The sequence below is a fragment of the Thermobia domestica genome, chromosome 14 (genome assembly GCF_964235325.1).
Source record: "Thermobia domestica chromosome 14, izTheDome1.hap1.1, whole genome shotgun sequence".
NCBI lineage: Eukaryota > Metazoa > Arthropoda > Insecta > Zygentoma > Lepismatidae > Thermobia > Thermobia domestica.
In genome coordinates this window covers 819,302-834,609 of record NC_137467.1, presented here as the reverse complement: position 1 = coordinate 834,609, position 15,308 = coordinate 819,302, and the positions used below count along the sequence as shown (strand labels likewise).

At 35.0% G+C, this 15,308-nt stretch overlaps 1 protein-coding gene across 1 annotated transcript in view; it reads right to left on the bottom strand.

Annotated features, from left to right (window-relative positions):
• The window catches only part of AIF (Apoptosis inducing factor), an 84,488-nt gene that overhangs the window by 56,658 nt on the left and 12,522 nt on the right, over positions 1-15,308 (bottom strand). Inside the window, exons 3-4 of the mRNA XM_081737651.1 lie at positions 12,178-12,319; positions 8,615-8,751 (exon numbers count right to left, since the gene is read on the bottom strand). Coding sequence (XP_081593777.1) covers positions 8,615-8,751; positions 12,178-12,319 — 279 coding nt within the window. The remainder of the gene's footprint in view (positions 1-8,614; positions 8,752-12,177; positions 12,320-15,308) is intronic.

Here is a 15,308-nt window from a genome sequence, read left to right as displayed (position 1 = left end):
GACCTTTTCTTTACCAAATCATCAAATTTCCTAACATTTTCAAGAGCGAATTTGGCTGAATTTTCATACATGCGATACAAACGTACTTTGCTTGCGATTTGGTAGCGTCTAAAGCCGACCATAGACATTTTTGTGTTGAATTTTGATGTTTTAGAGAACAAAATTTTCCAGTCTGTACTTACATGTGCACAGTTAAAAAAAATCGTGACCCAAAAGCTAAATTTCGTGACTTTTTCGTGACCTTTTCTTTACCAAATCATCAAATTTCCTAACATTTTCAAGAGCGAATTTGGCTGAATTTTCATACATGCGATACAAACGTACTTTGCTTGCGATTTGGTAGCGTCTAAAGCCGACCATAGACATTTTTGTGTTGAATTTTGATGTTTTAGAGAACAAAATTTTCCAGTCTGTACTTACATGTGCACAGTTAAAAAAAATCGTGACCCAAAAGCTAAATTTCGTGACTTTTTCGTGACCTTTTCTTTACCAAATCATCAAATTTCCTAACATTTTCAAGAGCGAATTTGGCTGAATTTTCATACATGCGATACAAACGTACTTTGCTTGCGATTTGGTAGCGTCTAAAGCCGACCATAGACATTTTTGTGTTGAATTTTGATGTTTTAGAGAACAAAATTTTCCAGTCTGTACTTACATGTGCACAGTTAAAAAAAATCGTGACCCAAAAGCTAAATTTCGTGACTTTTTCGTGACCTTTTCTTTACCAAATCATCAAATTTCCTAACATTTTCAAGAGCGAATTTGGCTGAATTTTCATACATGCGATACAAACGTACTTTGCTTGCGATTTGGTAGCGTCTAAAGCCGACCATAGACATTTTTGTGTTGAATTTTGATGTTTTAGAGAACAAAATTTTCCAGTCTGTACTTACATGTGCACAGTTAAAAAAAATCGTGACCCAAAAGCTAAATTTCGTGACTTTTTCGTGACCTTTTCTTTACCAAATCATCAAATTTCCTAACATTTTCAAGAGCGAATTTGGCTGAATTTTCATACATGCGATACAAACGTACTTTGCTTGCGATTTGGTAGCGTCTAAAGCCGACCATAGACATTTTTGTGTTGAATTTTGATGTTTTAGAGAACAAAATTTTCCAGTCTGTACTTACATGTGCACAGTTAAAAAAAATCGTGACCCAAAAGCTAAATTTCGTGACTTTTTCGTGACCTTTTCTTTACCAAATCATCAAATTTCCTAACATTTTCAAGAGCGAATTTGGCTGAATTTTCATACATGCGATACAAACGTACTTTGCTTGCGATTTGGTAGCGTCTAAAGCCGACCATAGACATTTTTGTGTTGAATTTTGATGTTTTAGAGAACAAAATTTTCCAGTCTGTACTTACATGTGCACAGTTAAAAAAAATCGTGACCCAAAAGCTAAATTTCGTGACTTTTTCGTGACCTTTTCTTTAACAAATCATCAAATTTCCTAACATTGTCAAGAGCGAATTTGGCTGAATTTTCATACATGCGATACAAACGTACTTTGCTTGCGATTTAGTAGCGTCTAAAGCCGACCATAGACATTTTTGTGTTGAATTTTGATGTTTTAGAGAACAAAATTTTCCAGTCTGTACTTACATGTGCACAGTTAAAAAAAAATCGTGACCCAAAAGCTAAATTTCGTGACTTTTTCGTGACCTTTTCTTTAACAAATCATCAAATTTCCTAACATTTTCAAGAGCGAATTTGGCTGAATTTTCATACATGCGATACAAACGTACTTTGCTTGCGATTTGGTAGCGTCTAAAGCCGACCATAGACATTTTTGTGTTGAATTTTGATGTTTTAGAGAACAAAATTTTCCAGTCTGTACTTACATGTGCACAGTTTAAAAAAATCGTGACCCAAAAGCTAAATTTCGTGACTTTTTCGTGACCTTTTCTTTAACAAATCATCAAATTTCCTAACATTTTCAAGAGCGAATTTGGCTGAATTTTCATACATGCGATACAAACGTACTTTGCTTGCGATTTGGTAGCGTCTAAAGCCGACCATAGACATTTTTGTGTTGAATTTTGATGTTTTAGAGAACAAAATTTTCCAGTCTGTACTTACATGTGCACAGTTAAAAAAAATCGTGACCCAAAAGCTAAATTTCGTGACTTTTTCGTGACCTTTTCTTTAACAAATCATCAAATTTCCTAACATTTTCAAGAGCGAATTTGGCTGAATTTTCATACATGCGATACAAACGTACTTTGCTTGCGATTTGGTAGCGTCTAAAGCCGACCATAGACATTTTTGTGTTGAATTTTGATGTTTTAGAGAACAAAATTTTCCAGTCTGTACTTACATGTGCACAGTTAAAAAAAATCGTGACCCAAAAGCTAAATTTCGTGACTTTTTCGTGACCTTTTCTTTACCAAATCATCAAATTTCCTAACATTTTCAAGAGCGAATTTGGCTGAATTTTCATACATGCGATACAAACGTACTTTGCTTGCGATTTGGTAGCGTCTAAAGCCGACCATAGACATTTTTGTGTTGAATTTTGATGTTTTAGAGAACAAAATTTTCCAGTCTGTACTTACATGTGCACAGTTAAAAAAAATCGTGACCCAAAAGCTAAATTTCGTGACTTTTTCGTGACCTTTTCTTTAACAAATCATCAAATTTCCTAACATTTTCAAGAGCGAATTTGGCTGAATTTTCATACATGCGATACAAACGTACTTTGCTTGCGATTTGGTAGCGTCTAAAGCCGACCATAGACATTTTTGTGTTGAATTTTGATGTTTTAGAGAACAAAATTTTCCAGTCTGTACTTACATGTGCACAGTTAAAAAAAATCGTGACCCAAAAGCTAAATTTCGTGACTTTTTCGTGACCTTTTCTTTACCAAATCATCAAATTTCCTAACATTTTCAAGAGCGAATTTGGCTGAATTTTCATACATGCGATACAAACGTACTTTGCTTGCGATTTGGTAGCGTCTAAAGCCGACCATAGACATTTTTGTGTTGAATTTTGATGTTTTAGAGAACAAAATTTTCCAGTCTGTACTTACATGTGCACAGTTAAAAAAAAATCGTGGCCCAAAAGCTAAATTTCGTGACTTTTTCGTGACTTTCATGACAGTTTTCTGATTCCGTGACATTCGTGACTTTCGTGACCGAAAGACACCTTGAGATGTTACAATGTTGCAAGTTTTAAAGCAAAAATGCTATTTTGAGAGTATATTAACGATGGTGAATCGCTTCAAAACCAACAACCAGCAGGCACAAACGCTATCACATATAATCGCCTTGAGGCGACAGAGACCTCTGACGGTGACCCCGTGTGGTTACGGCTGTTGAATGTAATATGCAATACTAAGGGTTAGTATTATCGTTGCTCGACTTAATACAATCAATGTTAAACACTTTCACCTACTCAAAAGGAGTCTTTTATTTAAACAACTGAGTACATTTCCGCAATAGTTATTGCCATCTTCAGTACAGGTCCTTTCAGAAAACTATTATTGTTTTACGGTTGATGGTTGACTACCAGTCTTCTGTATCCATAACTTAAGCACTTTCAGTAGTTTTAAAAATAAATTATCCTTGTACCTTCATGACTTTTTTTACTAACCGGCATCTTGCAACCTGTAATTAGTAAACCCTTTTTGCTTGTATTTCATCTCTCTACATTAACAAGTAGGAAGAGTCAAAGAAAACTGACCAAATTTAACATTTAAAACGATTGCTTGGACTAAATCAAATGTTGTAGTAACTTGAGTCTTTTATTACCTTTTCTCCTTCTGCACATTTAAAATCCTTGGTTTTAGTAAAACTTTGAAAATGAAATGAAATCTTTGAGTTTTACGTCCCACGGTTATGTTGGTTAGGCTAAAGGAGACGGTGATGATGAGTAACGAATGAAATGGTGGAATGAAGAAAGTGGGAGGAAACGGGAGAACCCCAAGAAAACCCACGATAGTAAAACTTTAAGTCCTTGTAAAACGATTACTATATTGATATCAGTTCCTTAATTACTACAAAGATAAGCATATTTTGTACTTATTGATTAAATCAATACAATGGTATTTTAATGTAAGTTACCAATTCTCAGAGACAAATGAAGGGTAACGGGAAAAAACAAGGAATGTCCATGTATGTGCTTTTTCGGGTGCTTTGTCCTTTCTGTTGGTGACTCTTGGTACTATTTGACTGTATATGCCATGCATACGTAGATGTAAAAATGTCCATGTAAAAAGGGGCAAAACATGTAACTAACCCTATTCTTCTTACGCAGTTTTCAATATTAAATCGCAATTTTCTCGACAATTGTGACATTCCTTCTTTTTTCCCCACACCCTTCATTCAAGTTCCAGTTCTTGTTGATCACTTTCCTCTTTTGATAATATGAACGTAATAAGACGTAACAAAAATCACTTTTGGTTCAGAATCCAGCACTTTTTCTTTAGAAAAAGTCATAAAATGCTTTGTGTGGAGTATTGTACTGAATGGGGCAAAAGACCGTAAAACATGCAAGATTGTCAGTTGCGGCGAGTAACTTGCCAATAATGGCAAAATATCTTTGATGATGATGATCTTTATGATTATGCCTTTTAGGCTAAGAAAGCAAGTGAATCATGATGGAAGAATTGATTGGAAAAGAATATAGGAGTACCCCAAGAAAACCCACGGACATGCTATTGTCCACCACAGAGGGGAATCGAACCAGGGATCTTATGCACCAACAGTAAGCGCTCTACCATGACAAATTAAAGGGAATACGACAAGTGGCCAAAGGTGAAAATCATTAAAATGCTCTAGTCATATCTGTGAAAATAGTTTCAGATTTTGAAAACCGCGTTGTACGACCAAACACAAAATTATCAATTGACAACTTGTATGTGGGGCAATCCAAATGAAATCAACCAATTTCGAGGTCAAAGGTTGCTGACAAAATTTATTTATTTTTCAATTTTTTACCTAAGATTGTACCACATTCAGGGAGTTGAAAACTGGTATTCATTTATTTTTTTTAGCCGCGCAGGTCTCTTTGTAGCGGCCATTTTGTATAGACGCGTGTGCGTATTTTGAACTTTTCAGAGGATTCCGTTATACGCTGTAACTTTTTAGGTTTTAAAGCTAATGAGTTCAAACCAAAACCATATGACAGATAATGGAATGGACAACATTCTGTTCTGCGCACATTGAGACGTACTTTAGAACGTATCAAAAGTAGCTCTGAATATTGGAAACCTAGAAATGGCCATTTTGGAATGTACAGTTTGAAACGAAATACAATGAGAGACACCTTTAATCTTTTGTCTACATGGAGACTAGATAGTAAACAACGTCCCAAACAAGTTTCAGATCTGAGAACCATATACTCGATTTTTTGGAAATGTTTAAACATTGCGAATTTTCACCATCAAATGTCTCAGGAAGGACACAAGTGAAAACTCCCAAATTTGCACAAAATGGACGATAGTTGTGCAGTAAGAGGTGGGTAAACTTGCATCACTGAGACTTGAGTAGTTTCTGAGTTATAAGTTGTTGCAATGATGTGAAATTCGCGATTTTAACAGCTGAACAGATGTACAGGTTTTGTGTTGATAGTATCTCAGGCATACAATTTATCTGTTTCATCAGAAGAAGTGTAGTCAAACAGCAAGAAATTCGAGATTTGCTACTTGTATATATATCATATAATAGGTTTGTACCTATGATGCAAACACAGGTTAAATGTTATGAATACTCACAATCAGGTGAATTTATTGATTGAAGTACTTCAGTAATTCCAGAACATAGCATGCTGCCAACTGCACCTAATGATACCAAGATTGTATTTACGCCGCGAAATGGCGGATTGGGAGAATCGGAGACATCAGTCAGGAAGATAACGATCTTTTTGTTCACTTTTTCCATCCCCATGACCGAAGAACCTCTTTTAAACTATCTGCGAATGACAAAGTGTGGATGCCAATCATTTAAGGTTCTCCGGAAACTCAGACCCACAGAATTCACAACTCCTACAGGTCGTACTTTCAATATCAGTGCTAAACTCTACACAAATTAGTTAACTGTTTACCTCACTACTGTCTTAACAGGAGCGCTATAGGCAGAAAAGAAGCAACAGACGCATTTCGTTTTTTGTATAAGATTTGATTCATAAATTATGCATACTTTACCCATTAAACATTACTGTCATGTTATTTTGACTTGTGTTACAAAGTTCATATCCACGCTTCATGATATTAAGTCCCAGTGAAGAAAAAACTTATAACTCAGACACTATTCAAGTCTCAGTGATGCAATTTTACCCATTTATTACTGCACAACTATCGTCTATTTTGTGCAAATTTGAGATTTTTTACTTGAGACCTTCCTGAGATATTTGAGGGTGAAATACTTTATTTTTCGAGAATTCGCAATGTTGAAACATTTCCAAAAAATCAAGTATATGGTTCTCAGATCTGAAACTTCTTTTGGGACGTTGTCTATTATCTAGTCTCTACGTAGACAAAAAATTGAAGGTGAGTCTCATTTATTTCGTTTCATTTTCAACCTCAATGTTCAGAGCTTTTTTCTGTGATGTTCTAAAGTACATGTCAATGTGCACAGAACACAAAATGTAGTCCATTCCATTATCTTTCATATGCTTTTGTTTGAACTTACTATCTTTAAAACCTAAGAAGTTATAGCGCTTAACGGAATCCTCTGAAAAGTTCAAAATAGCTCAGGCGTATATACAAAATGGCCGTTACGACAAAACCTGCGCGGCTAAAAAATAAATGAACACTTGGTTTTAACTCTCTGAATGTGGTACAAACTTAGGTAGAAAAAATTAATAAAAAACTAAAATTTGTCAGCAACCATCATTGGTGGATTTCACTTGGATTGCCCCATATATCGCTATCACGTGAAATAATAATTAACCATTCGTTGAGATGAATTATGAATACTTATTAAATCAAAATACGGTGCTGTTCACACGGTTCATTAATCCTAAAATTCGAATACATTTGAATCCGAACGACCATCACGCTGTTTGTTTATGGACACGCTTTCTCACAAACGCTGTTACCTGATATTATGATGTAAGTTCACTCACCTTCCAAGCAATAATCTCTGTCCTCCTCCAGCTACAACATTATTATTCGTTTTTACGGTAAATACAGATTTTTATGTTTCTAAAACTATAAATTTACGTTTTATATACAAAATATGATATGTTAATACTTTTTCTTTAAAAGTCCAGTGCATTTACGGTTAAAAATCATTTTGAAAATTCGAGTTTGTGCGACTCAGGAACGAGTTAATCAAGTCTGTATTACTTAAAAGGTAAAAAATCTCTTGGGACTCAAACGAGGCTCTGGAACGGATTCACTTTGAATTCCAAAGTATCATTGTATACTTAATAATGGTCTACTCATTTAAATGGGACGCGGGAGGACTAGGTTCAATTTCCGGTGAAAGATCATGTGGTTTGGATTCCACGTCCCATATAGCCTTGGGGGTCAACGGAACGCTAAACTCAAATTTAACCCAATCAAATCTAATCTAATTAAAAATGAACAATATTTCCCTTCTCTTGATTGTTGCGTGTAAAGTGTTGGACTCCGTGCGAAGCGACATTTATTTATTAGATACAACTCGAAAGAATTTGATACTTTTTTCTTTAGAATAACATGTTCCCTACAAAAAGATGAGAGGTATGTTTCTAGATTATTTAGACACAATTTCATTAGATATTTATCTTCCTTACGAACACGTCTTTACTGCCTGCCTATTTTCCATACTTTTAGCGCCTATTTTTTAATTATAAGTTCCTAATTTCCATGCTTTTAGTGCCTATTTTTGAATTGAGGAGTTTGATATAATAAGGGCATAAGCGAGTTTACGTCCTTTTTGCATCAAACGCATTTGTGGCTTTTGCCATGATTGATTAGCCTAATTTCAATTCATTATCGGAATAAAATGCTGCATATTACATTGTTTTGTGTAAGAAGAAGAAGAAGAAGAAAAAAACACTACTTAAATTTTCAACATCGTTTTTCTCCAACTGCATGTTTCAGACTTACGCTTTTATTGCATCAAACTCGTCAATTTTAAGTGCCTATTTCCCATAGTTTTAGTGCCTGAACATTCGATCTCTTTTATTAAAGGAATGAGGTAACAAAATAATGTGTATCATTAGACAAAGGATATTTTTCAAAACTTTCCTAGTTTTTTTCCCTATGTTGTAACAAACCTACTTTTAATATTTACATAATTGTAATATTTATTTATAATTTTGTGAAATATGTTTATAATGTATTTGAATTGCACCACCGTATAACATATATATAAAGTTTTGCAGAACAGTAAATAAGAACTCGAGGACTAATTTCCATTAGCATTCAAGTAATCTGCTTTAAAAAACTGGCATTTTTCATTATTTTTTGTGTACGCTGTGAGCAGTCTATTTTCTCCATGAAGTTTTCGAATCGGCAAAACACAAAAATCTACGTTTTCAGAGACATCGTCCTGAACAGTTATTATCAATACAAGTTTTTTGCACTTATAACTGCGAAACGAAATATGATGTTCAAAATACTTCTACAAAATTTGTGAAACACAGCTAGCAATATCCACTGCACTCATACTAACCTTTGCCGTTGGGTCCTTTGATTTAATTGCTCGAAATGCAGCAAATGACGCCGTCCCACCTCCAATTAGCAGATAAGGTACGGTGCTTGGAATGTCGGAGGAACTTTCAGGAATCTTCACCAAAGCACGTCTCCTTTCTGTCAAACAAACAAACATGCTTAATTACATAATTTCAAACTAATCATGACATACTAAAAGTTAGAATTGCACTTAATTTATGCACCAAAATGGTAAAACGGAAATCTGTCGCTACGTTTATTATTAAGTGATGCACAATCAGTATACCCACAAACTTATTTCTCAGATTTTCCTGACCTCAATAGTTCATGAAACGTTGAACAGGGCTCGAAAAATTACGATCCGCATGGCGATTGTAAACTCGAGTCTGGTCACTAGCTTTTTTGACGTTACTGTTTACATGCCGGCAGTTCTGATTTTTGTATTCACCGATGATTGAAAAAAAGCCCTTACAAACTTCCCACTTTAAATTTGATCTCAAATATATTTCCATTGAAGTGAAAATATTGCTTATCATATCACTTTATTCTATGTTGTACCTGAGGTACATTTCGCCAGTCCCCCCCCCCTTGGAATTTCGAAACAAAACCTATGCCAATCTTTTGTACTACGTTTGTACCGGAAAGTACCGCAAAAATTTTTGTTTGTGCCACTTCCGGTACAAAGTTACAAGAGTTTTAAAGTGGTGGGCTGTGGAAACGGCAGCCCCACATTGGAATTTCGAAACAAACGTTTGTACTACGTTTGCACCGGAACGTATCGCGAAAATTTTCGTTTGCACCACTTTGGTACAACGATATAAAAGTTTTAAAGTGGGGGCTGTGGAAACGGCAGCCCCCACCTTGGAATTTTGAAACAAAATCTATGCCAATTGTTTGTACTACGTTTGTACCGGAATGTATCCCAAAAATTTTCGTTTATATCACTTGCGGTACAAATATATAAAGGTTTTAAAGTAGGGGCTGTGGAAATGGCAGCCTCCCACCTTGCAGTTTCGAAATGAAATGAATCTCTGCAGTACATTTCTATACAAACATAGAACAAACGTTTGGATAGGTTTTGTTTCGAAATTCCAAGGTGTGTGTGGGGGGGGGGGGAGGGGGTGTCGAAATGTACCTTTGTACCTGTGATTTTGCTTTATTTAGTAAAATTTTGTTCCTTCCAGATTAATCATGAAAAACTCAGAACAGAATAGCATAGAATAGTTCTTGTGGTCCTTAAACAACGAATGTTGCAACAGTGTGTCAATAATATACAAAAAATCAGATTGCTATGTTTAAATTTATCTTCAAATTCATTAATACTATAAGTAACATTATGTACAAGAAATTTTTTTACATTGGTTTCCGAAATCGGCATTACACGTCCGTCGAATATGTATTGGTAACACATTATACAGCCTGTATATTTATAGCTTCTTTGTGTTGTATTTAGCCTAACATGTGGGGTATTCGAATCATCTTCATGTCTTGTAATATATGAGTGAACATTATTGCGATAACTAACACCATCCTGATTTTCTCTAACGTGCATAAAGCATCTAAAAATATACAAAGAAGGAACTGTCATGATCTTCATTTTCTTAAAGAATGGTCTACATGATACAGTATCAGGCAAACCTTTTATTCTGTCATTTGAAGACAGTTTGTACACCCGATGAATTACTCCACAATAATATGCCGTATTGTAAACGACAATGAAACAAACCATAATGTAGTGTAAGAAGCAAGGTTTCAGCAAATGTTATTCTTAATTTGCGAATTAAAAAACAATATTCTAGATAATCTTTTACATAGATTTTCAATATATAAATTCCAGTTTAGGTTTGGATCTTGATAAGATTCTCAGAAGTTTTACAGAATGGCATATTATCAAGATAGAAATGCATGGTTTCTGTCTTAGATTCATTGAGATGAAGTTTGTTGTACTATAACAGTGCTGATGTAAAGTGCAAGATCAAATACTAGAACACAGGATTCGAAGCGATCTCGACTGATAAATTGTTTCGTTTAAGTTGCCAGTGGGAAGGAAAGACTCATGTGAAGCGAGGAGTGAAATTTCAGAATCTGGCATTACTCTCCAATCATACTTTTAAATATTATTTCAGGCCAAAACTTGTATTATTAGGGTGTCTGGTTTCCAGAATTAGTCCTAGATCACAAGAAAATTTTTCGAGCCCTCCTGACTAATCTCCAAAAGATCTGAAGGCCATTCACCTAAGCTCACTCTCACTTTTTAAAATTTCAATGAGTTAACTTACACGCAACGAAGAACATGAAAAATGTAGAAAATAAGTCAAGCAGTGTGTAGAAAATATTTCTTACCGTTCCACGTCTCTTTGCCCTTTAGGTTAAGGCAACTGAATGATAACCGAACAATTGGTGGAATGAGAATGTGGCAGAAAACCGAGGAATACGATGTTGTTCACAAGGTAACCATGCACTAGAGGTAAGTGCTCTACCTCTGAGTCATATGCCCCCCCTCCCCTCCCCCAAAGTAATATCTAGAAAACGCTACTAAATACGGTAATAATAGTTTCCAAAGCTTTTCTTATCAACCGAAAATTTGAATGTGCAGTTTGTGGTGTCACACTAGTTGGGCACTCTAATTTATATAATATACGAAAGATGTTGAAAACAATTCTAGTTCATACAATAGCGTTTTCTAAATACTACCCGGCTCCCTTTTTACATATTTTATATTCTTCATTGTCTTTTAAGTTATTAATTAAAATTCTAACCAGTTGAGAATGCTCCAAGAACATTGCCAGGATTAACTTACAAGAATTATTTTTTTTATTAACTTCTACAGGCTTTATACCACTTGTTCTATGTACTTTATTATAATATTCATTAAACAATTCTTTAATATATCTATCCATTTATAATTTCCTTGAGCGCTAAATTTGTACCACATGTTTTGTTTAAGAGTTCTCTTAAAGCATTCTAAAATATGTTGTTTTACGAGGGCACATGCTCAAAATTAAAAAAAATCGCGAAATATGATCTCTCTATGACTTAGGGTTCCTGAGATATGGCACCTTAAAAATCCCGAAATCCGAACCTTTCTGGCCAATATCTGGGAAACGGTGGCCAGTTGGCCAATGGCCACTGGTTACTATTTGCTAGCAAATTGTTTCCCATTTTCTTAAGTATTGCTCAACACCAATATCATTTCTCTATGACTTACAATTCTCGAGATATGGCTCCTTAAATATCCCGAAATCCGAACCTTTTTGGCCAATATCTTGGGAAAGGTAAGAGTGATGGGAAAAAATTCCATCCCTTCTTTGAGACAGTTTTTAATGCTCTATGGAATGGAGGGATCAAAAATTGAAAAATTCGCAAATAACAAAGAAACAGACAGACACACAAAGACACAGAGACAACTTAGTAACGAACTTTAAGTTCGTTGAAGAACCCTAAGCTAACACTGGGAGCTGCTGGAGCCATTATTAGCTATTTATACTATGAAACACTTGCTAGGCTTCAGTTCTTTTAAGAATTCATAAGAGCAAACAATACGAAATGAAAAATATTCCTTACTCTTTTGTCGTCTTCGTCGGCGCCTTTCTTCTGGTGTCACTGGTTCTCCATCTTCTACTTCTCCACCTGACTCCTCCCCTCCTCCACCACCACCTGCGCCTCCTTTACCACCACCGCCTCCAAACAAACCGTACTTGTACGCCTAACAAACAAATTAACAATTAACTTTTACAAATAACAACATTCTTACACTCAATCTCAAATTACAATGACTCAGACAGTTTCAGTGTATTCTGCCACTTTTTTCAGTAGCATCTTAAAATTGATATAGCGGATGCTCAGTTCATTTCCCTGTTTTCCTGTGGAACTAGCCTTCAAAAACTATTTTCACACGATATCTTCGCATTTTACTGAATACTTACGTATACAACTAAATAGATATATGAATCAAGAATTATCCGGGAATTCATCCAATATTTACGCAGAAGATTGGCTGAGAGTAACATTTAATCGGTGGATTATACTTTTTCCAAGAAGTCTGTTTTGTTGAAGTGTGGAAAAGTGATTAACTGTTTTACACAAAGGATTAAGTACTATCCTTTTTAACAGTACTAAACACGAGTTTTCATAAAAGAAAAGGAAGGTATTATTTTTCTCAGAAGAATTAGATAGGAAAGTATGAGTTCAGCTTAGTAACTATAACAGGGGTTAGTTTTCAAGTTTTTCCACGACTATTTACTACTTTCCAAATCCATATTTTACATAGAAACATGAATTAGTACAGAATGTTCCTTTGTCAGAAAGCAAAGGCTTTATATATATATATATATATATATATATATATATATATATATATATATATATATATATATATGTCCTGTATAGGAGTGAACGAGAGTTCAAATATTTTTTGCTAAGAAAAGAGTATATCGCAAATCCTTGAAGTTAGGAAAATGAAACTAAAGAGGATAACTCTTCATTAAAATTAACCGAAAACAATGTTTCAACGGTTTCGAAAATCTCGCTCCTATAGCAGAAAAGGAGCGTAGTAATAATCAAATGTATTGCTAGGTCAGGGGTCTGTACTAATATTCAAATTTCGGATTATTTGTTTGGAAAATGCCGAATGTGAGGATTCGCTTTAAAAGTTGTGACATTCAGTATATACACTTTGCATTAAAAATTACAGACCGCGAGTTTTAGATTTTCTCTTATTCCCTTCCTAAGAAGGGTAAACGGGGTCAATTTCTATTGTAATTTTAGTTTTATGAAAGAAATATCCTCAGGCAATTTGAAACAAATATTGGTGCAAAATGTCAGCAAAATTGCAAATTTGATTAGTCTCGGTTGATAATACACGAAACTTAAAATAAAATTCAAAAGAGGCTATTACGAGGATGATGTTTGTAAATAATAGTGTACTGAAATCAATATAATTCAATTGAGTGCAAATGTTTTACATGAAATCGCATCCTAAAGGTTAAAAACTTGGTTTCTGTCTATGCTACCATCATTGAACAGAATCAACTGGTGATATTAAATAAATATACTAGTACTAATATTAAATAAATAAATATATATATATAAATAATACAGAAAAGTTATTATTAATAACCCCTATCAAATTGGCTAGTTGAGGAAATTAACACAAAAAAGCAGAGACTTCTCACTAACTGCCTTAGGTACTAGTAATTATTTTACATTTAGCTTTTACTACATGAAAAAGTTCTGAAAACTATTCCATTTAAATTCTAAGCACATGTTAATTTATATTATTGTATGTTACTGCGTACTTTTCTTGGATGGGAAATGGCCAGTTAATATTCATTCAATGGAGCTTCATTATGATTCACTAAAAGTAGGAGAATAAATATACAAAGTGTTAACTACTAATGTATTATATCGACAAACCGAAAGAGATCATTCCTCACATTAAAATAAGAAAGAAAGAAAAAAAAAAGTCCATATGGACTCGTGGGGAAAAGTGCATAGTTTGAGCGTTAAAAACTATATTTCAACACGTGTTTATTTCAAACTCGAAAAACAGTGGAAGAGAAGTCCATATCACTGTAATGGAATTCAGACCTATGCCATCCAAAACCGCATACCTTAGCATGCGCAATGAGTACGTAAGATATTCCCTACAGAGCATAATTGCCAGACGTGCTCCTAACAGAAGTGTCAGATATGTTCTGATTTCAAGTTGGACTGAACGTTGGCAAAACGTAAGCCTTGACAGCAGTGAGCACGGAATGCTTCGATGGGAAGTATGAAGCGTTAGGAACCGCTAGGTTCATGGTTCCTCGTATTCGGAATAAGCGTGCTGCGATGTATTTTACCACGGTATATTCATTTTTTAATTTTTTTTTTAAATGTATAAGCGTGAAACAAAACTTCGCAGCACACGTTATTCCGAGCAGAAGGGACCGTAGTAATGATGGTCCCTAACGGTTCCGACTTCCCGCCGAAGCATTCCGTGTTCATTTATGTTAAGGTTTAACTTTTTTCTACTTTGGACCCATGTTGAAATTAAAGTAACTTATATTTGAGAAGGGAATTTCTTGTGCACTCAGTGCACATGCTGAGATATGCATTTTTGGATGGCATATGTATGAAATCCATTACTCTGATACGGACTATTCCGTCTACGGATTTTTGTGTTCAAAATAAACGCGCGTTGAAATGTGGATTTTTACGCCTTTGGACTGTCCTACCTCTGAAACTATGCACTTTTCCCATCGTTGTATGCACAGAAGTCAACGAAATTTTGCAGCTACTCGTTTTAGAACAATGTGCCATGGAATGCATTCGACAGGACCCACAACTGGGGAACACACCGCCACAGCAATAAGGAAGAACCTCCCATTGAAGCTGCTTAATGGTAACTATTGTCATGAATTGTTTATGTGGATGATGATGCCATGTAGTTTAATTCAGTCTTTTTCTTGAAGTGCTGCATGAACACGTAGGGGTTGAATCACAGGATCCAGCAGCATTCATGGTACGATTACGGGATAGGAGTTCACTGTGGTTAGAACACAACATTGTCTTCTTGGGATGCAAATTCTGTTGCCTTTCTGTTTGGGCTGACCCATTTCCCCTCCTGCCTGAAGTTCACGTACATTTCTCATCTCGGGTAACAATTTGTGAGAGAAAGGACTGCAGTCGGAGGCTACGATTCACGATGGGAA